This window comes from Pterocles gutturalis, unplaced genomic scaffold (assembly GCF_000699245.1).
Source record: "Pterocles gutturalis isolate BGI_N339 unplaced genomic scaffold, ASM69924v1 scaffold31380, whole genome shotgun sequence".
In the NCBI taxonomy this organism is placed as follows: Eukaryota; Metazoa; Chordata; class Aves; order Pterocliformes; family Pteroclidae; genus Pterocles; species Pterocles gutturalis.
Genome location: NW_010146859.1, coordinates 1 through 6,546, shown reverse-complemented (window position 1 = coordinate 6,546; position 6,546 = coordinate 1). Strand labels below are relative to the sequence as shown.

The 6,546-nt window shown below is 53.2% G+C and overlaps 1 protein-coding gene across 1 annotated transcript in view; it reads right to left on the bottom strand.

Annotated features, from left to right (window-relative positions):
- The window catches only part of LOC104470830 (copine-2-like), a gene marked incomplete at its 5' end in the record, with an annotated part of 8,028 nt that extends 5,098 nt beyond the window's left edge, over positions 1–2,930 (bottom strand). The window contains 2 exons of the mRNA XM_010085887.1: positions 1,463–1,596; positions 2,879–2,930. Coding sequence (XP_010084189.1) covers positions 1,463–1,596; positions 2,879–2,930 — 186 coding nt within the window. The remainder of the gene's footprint in view (positions 1–1,462; positions 1,597–2,878) is intronic.
- Positions 2,931–6,546: the final 3,616 nt, after the last annotated feature.

The window sequence follows — 6,546 nt, the reverse complement described above, 5'->3', positions numbered from 1 at the left end:
GCGGTTGGACAAGGCCCCCGCGCTAACAAGCAGCTTTTTGACATATGATGGATGTGAACGGTCTGATGGACTGATTAACAGGGACTTCCCGGACAGCCGAGCAGCTGGAGCGGCCGCACGGGAACCCAAAGCCTGGCTCTGAGCCCACTGCTTGTCCAGTGGAGTGAAAAGCAACGATCAAACTGAGCCGTCCCGTGGTTTTCTGCAATTCCCCCTCAAATATAAAAAGCTTCTTGAAGGGGAATAGCCAAAGGTCTTCTCCTGGCAAAAGGTTCAGATTCAGCCATCAGCCACATCAGAAACATCCTCCTTTACGCCATGGCACGGGCTTGCTCTCTCCTTCTGCAGTTTGCAAGGCTGGATGCACACCCCCAGACCTCCCCGGGAGATCTTCCCAGAGGGGAGGGAGATGCTTCCTTCAGCATTGTTGTGCATCAAAGGGAAAGAAGCCAAAGGTTTGAAGTCATGCTCAACCTTTTCCCTGTTGCTCGTGTTTCCCAGCCGTGCTACAGCAGCAGCATCACCGTCCTACTGCCCGCCTGGGGACCCCAGGACCGGCCCGTCCGTCCTGCCCCAGTCCTGCAGGAGCAGGAGGCTGTTTGGAAAGCAAGAACCACGCTCCTCAGGACTATCATTTCCCACTTATCCAGAAGGACAGAGCTCAGCAGAGGTCTCCTGGCACACGTCAGCGACTCCCAAGCCCGAGCTCGCCGTGGCAGCTCCTGGTGAAGGTCCTGAGGGTTGGGTTTGCCATGAGCACACCCCTTCCCTCTCCAGACACTCGCAGTCCTCAGCCCCAGCACCATCCCAGGGCGGCCCCAGCTCCCTGAAACCGCTGCCTCTTGGTTACCCATCACCCAGCCATTCCTGGGGGGCCTCGCAGGCCTTCCCCGTAAGAAATAGGGAGAAATCAATCACTTCTCCACCATTCGTGATTTTAGGCATCTCTGATATTCCCAGCTGACTTCCCAGGCTGGAAGGTGCCAACCTTATTGCTTCTTGCACAGGAGCTGCTCCAGGCCACCGAGCGTCTTGGCCAACTCTCCCGCTACCATTCCCGGGGCTGTTTGATCCTCTTTGAGATAAGGGGAACAACATCTAAGACCATGCTCAACACTTCTGTATAAATCCAAGGGACTCCCACCTCATGGCATCTCCCACCCTCGTCTCAATTCGCTCCCCAATAATTCCTGATTTTCTGCAGCTGCAGTTTTGTTGACTGCTGTCAAGTTTTTGCCGTTATTTTTTTTCTTCCTAAGAAGCATCTGCAATGACTCTACATTCTCCGTCTGAAGTGACGACAGCCAGCTGAGAGCCCACGGCTGCAGGGACCCCAGGGATGCGAAGACCCTGCCTCTCTGCCCGCAGTGAAGGGAAAGATGGGAAACCACGCTCAGGCTTTGCCTTCCCCTGCCCAAAGCCGTTGGGATCGCCGTCGCGCCACGGGATCTTACGGACTTACAGATGCAGCCTCCTGTTGGGTGGCCTGGGCTGCGAAGCGGGCCACATGGTTGACAATGGGAGAGAAGTTGGTGGGTCCGTAGAAGCGGATGTGGGGCAGGCAGGCTGAGTACGCTTGGACAATGCCCTCCACACCTTCAGGGGAAGCAGAGAAGCCAGGCGTTACAGTGTGCCAGAGGTCCCATTAAGCATCATTAGCATCATTAGCTAACCTTGCCAAGGAGCTGAAGTTGACCTATTCCCCACCGCCCCCCAAAACGCATCCAGCTCCACTAGTTTCATCCACCTCAACTCAAATTTTCTAAAAGCAAGACTTTGCTCTTTAGTCACTTTGTAGTGGGTCCTCAGACCTTCTCAGGTACGAGAGCCCTCGCAGAGCCCACAGTCAAAGGCAGCTTCCCTCGCACTTCTGCAGAAATCTCAGAATCAGACAAAGGAGTGAAAAGAAAAGCAACTCTTGGTCTCTGAGCATAACCAAACACCAGATGGACGTGGAGCAGAGGTAGTGGGGAGAAGCAAAGCGATGCCAGAAGCACCCTCTGAGCTCCCAAGCCATGCTGGGGACCTGCAGGTGACGGGAGCCCCTCCTGCTCCTGCCACATGGAAAAGGGCACACGGCTGCTCTCCCAGGAGGATGCATGGGTGAGTAACTCAAAAATTACCAATTCCACAGTTTATCAGCTGACAATCAGTTCTTTGGGGAGGAATTGTCACAGATAAAGTTGCAGGACAGTGGCGTCTGTGCCCCATAACACCTGCACTAAATCGGGTCCAAGCGAATGCTTTACAGTGACGGGAGAGGGACTGAACGGAGCGAAGGCAGCAGGAAAGCACATGTTCACAGCGAGCTTCCACAAACCAGCCAGCGAGGTCTGGAGGCTGCCCGAGCCCCCGTCTTGCTGGGGTAAGGCGGAGGTCGAACCAGATGACTTTTGAAGCCCATGGCAGCTGTTAGCACGTAGGATTTGAGCAGTTCTTCAGCCATGGCTGTGCTCAGCTCTCAGCTGCTGAAGGAAGCATTAAGTCTGAGTTCCCCATCTGCTGAACAGGGCTGGTGTTTCTTGCAGGCTTGCAGGACGAGCAGCCGGCTGGTAGGACACACCAGACACCAGAGCGAAGGCGGATTTTTATGCTATCTGAATCCAGTTGCATTTTACCCTGGGCCTTCCTACACACCCCCAAATTTTCTCTGCTTTCCTCTGAGCACACCCATGTTTCACCGTTAATGTCTGTCTCTGAACAGACCTTGAAAAATCCCCGCGATGTTATCGGAGAAATGCAGAAGGAAGGACAGGAGACGTGGCTGGACTCAATGATCTTGAAGGTCTTTTCCAACCTAAATGATTCCATGACACTGGAGGTATCTAAGGAGTATTAAAGACCTCGGAGGAGTCTTAAAGACCTGTTAGGTGCTCACCTGAACAGAACGGGTTCGTGGGATTGAAGTTAATGGCAAACTCATGGGATACCTGTGGAGAAGAAAAGACCTGAGTTAACACGGAGAGCCAGTGCAGAGCAGGATGCTCACGGTCAGTTGAGCTGATGCTGCAAGGCTGGTTGGGGTCTGGTGCTACCCTGGGGCAGGACCCAGTGGTCACAGACATTGTGGTCCATCCCGCTGGGTCAGCAACACTTCCCAGCCCCCTGCTACCCAACCAGCAAGGAGCAGCAAATCCCCGCATGGCCAGGCTTGAGCAGCACTGGAGGATGGACTGGTTCCTCGAGCCCCCCACCATGGAGCCACCTGAAGGTATCACATCACACATTCTTCTCCAGCTATCAAAGCAGGTTTGTCCACACTGGCTTCCCAGGAGTGGACAGATGGGATGCTCTCAGCCATCTCCCTGCTCACTAGGAGAAATTACTTCATCCTATTGCAAGTTATAAAGGGAGAAAACTCAATTAACATCACAGGGAGCCCCAGTTCTGGCAGTGTCCCCATTCCCGACCTCTGTGCAAGTGTCACGGTGCAGCAGGAGGGAGGCAGGCACAGAGGGAGCTGGGTTGCAGACCTGATCTGGCATGTCAGCTACGATGACAAACGCAACAGATGATAAGCTTCATCATCTGGGGTATCATGAGGGTGAAAGGCAGCACAGGAGAGCTGCCACGAATGCTTGGGTGTGGTGGGCAGCAAGTTCCAGCACAGTCTGGGCTGGTTTTCATTGACCATGAAACCATCCCTCCGCCAAGATAGGTGCTAGATCCTTCAGGTTTTCCACCACCTCCTCCCAAGCTGAGGGAGATGCTCTCACCAGGAGGTCCTGTGGAACATGGCCAACAGCAGATAGACCTGCGCAGCCTGAGCCCTGGCATGTTGCACCAGCCCAGCCAGAGAAACCAAACAGCAGCACTGCCTGGGAATCACAAAACATTCCTCATCTCCTTCCATGGGAAGAGCCTGCAGAGCAGAACCACAAAATGTTGGGCAACAGTGGCTTTGAATCTCTGCCAGCAAAGGCAGGGCAGCTCAGCGGGTCAGGTACAAGAGGGTCAGGACTCCTGGCCTCCAGCATGAACCATGCCAGTGTTGGCGTGGGTCACAGAGTCACAGGATGGTTTGGGTTGGAGTGGACCTTAAAGATCATCGAGTTCCAACCCCCTGCCATGGGCAGGGACCCCTCCCACTAGCCCAGGTTGCCCAAAGCCTCATCCAGCCTGGCCTTGAACCCCTCCAGGGATGGGGCATCCACAGCTTCTCTGGGCACCCTGGGCCACTGCCTCACCCCTCGCACAGGGAAACATTTCTTCCTCACATCTCATCTCAATGCATCCTCCTTCAGCTTCAGGGACCAGCTTGCTTGGGGAGCACCCACCAGATCTGAGGGCTCAGCCATTCCTCGCTCTGCTGCCCGCGATTTAGGCACCTTCAGAAGCAAAGGGACTCTCAGGAGCACCAAGGAGACTCCACTGCCTCTTCCAGCCCCTCTGAAGGTCGAAGGGGGTGATTTGGGCTTTCAGGCCACCAGCTCAAGGGCTATGAAAGAAAAAGCTCCCGCTCTGTTCATGCTAGAGTTACAAAACAAGGATATTTTCCCCCTCTCAGAAGGGTGGTGGTTTGCTGAGTTTCTCAGCCAGAGGATGGCTTCGGGACATGTTTGCAACGCTAACGACTGTCCTCTAAAGCGCCGTGTGAAGCAGAAGTCTTCCCGAGACTGCAAAAGCAACGCGCATCTGATTCAGACTTTCCAATTATACAGGGCATTGTGTTGAAAGCGGCAGAAATTATTTTTTTGCAAGAGACTGTGGGGTGGGAAATAGCAACTAAACAAAAGTAGGTCAACCAAAAGTCCTCCCCGTGCTGCAAGGCTGAATAGCTGTCGGACCGGCCAACGTCAACAGCCTGCTCGGGTCTCTCCGTGCCTGTTGAGCACAACTGGAACACTCCCAGCCACCAGTCACCCCAGGGTTAGAGGCACAGGCTGAAACACATGACTTGATTCTGCATATGCCCCTTCTTGTAGAAGCCTCAATTTTGGGCAATATATTCAAATTCAGATTTCTTGATTTTCAGTTGTAAAGGGCTCTTTTTTTTTTTTTTTTTTGGGAAGATGTTTGAAATTATCCCCTACCAGTATTTATAGACAAGGCAAGCAAAAATATTTCCATGTTTTGCACTGCAAAGGAGGAGTTTCTTTTAAGCAGCAATGAAATGGTTTGGAGCTGTGCTCCTCACTGTCTACACAGCAGACCCCCTGCATGGCAGAAGTGTTTCAAAACCTCCTCAGGAGTTTTTACAGATTTTATATATATATATCTCTACTAGAAAATTCAACAAGAGGGCTTCAAAAAAATGAAAAAAATTCTCTCATTCCCTATATAGCTCATATTTTGAAAAAGAGCTTCTGTGGAGTCCAATTAACTGTATACGGAGCACCTACAGGTATCACATTCACCAGTAACCTACAGAAACTCTTTCAAACCACCCAAAGGGAAGATGTTCATCTGCAGCCAGGCTGTGCCTTCCTCCAGCCCTGGATGGGGACAGGCGCAGCTCCATCTTTTCCCATCAGGAATTACAGATGAGCCTCGCAGAGGCAAGGCTGGAGCCCATGCCGGAGAACCGACCCCATGGAGGGCTCTCTGCCACCTCCCTCAGTGATCCCACCCATGCCGTGACTCAGTTTCCCTATATATGAAAAACAAGGCAAATGGATGGAAATCCTTGGGGAGTGGGACATCAACGAAGCCACCAGCTTTGGCTGGAGAGGTTGAGCTCTGTGGGCACAAAGACATTTCCTTTGGTCGACCCCATCAGACTAGATTTGAGGAAGAAATGTTTTATAATGAGGGTGGTGAGGCAGTGGCCCAGGTTGCCCAGAGAAGCTGTGGATGCCCCATCCCCGGAGGGGTTCAAGGCCAGGCTGGATGAGGCTTTGGGCAACCTGGTCTAGTGGGAGGGGTCCCTGCCCATGGCAGGGGGCTGGCCCTCGATGATCTTGAGGGTCCTTTCCAACCCAAACCATTCTGTGACCCTGTCTCCCAAATCCAGGGTGACTGGTGGGGCTCCCATGTGAAGCACCACCGTCTCTGCTGCCACCTTGCCTTTGCTCATCCCTCAGAAACCACAACCCATCTGCTTCCCTCTCCTGTTCCCTACTGGGAAACTGCTCGAGGCTCTGTATGGAGCTGTTACACGGCAAGATGTTCTTTGACATTTCCAACGAGACTTTTGTGTGCAAAACATCTCGCCCCAACATGCGCCTGGGAAGCGCTGAGGGAGCCATGGCAACAGGAGCGATTTATACGACTCTTATCTCTTAATGATCTTCCCTATTTCCACCCCGGGCTGCGGTCTATGACAGTCACCCTTTGCCGTGTGCCCTGGGGAGTATCGTCGGCCACGCTGCTCCCTGCTACCGGCTTGCCATCGGCACGGTGTCAGTGGAGAACTGCTGCTTTGCTTTTGAAATTACCCAACAAGCCTTGATTGCCAAAAAAACCTCAAACGAGTGATTTGAGCTGGCAATGCACAGACCCTGCGGGCTGGATGAGCTGGGGAGGAATGAATCAGAGAGTCACAGACTGGTTTGGGCTGTAAGGGACCTTAGAGATAACCCAGTGCCCCCCCCTGCCATGGGCAGG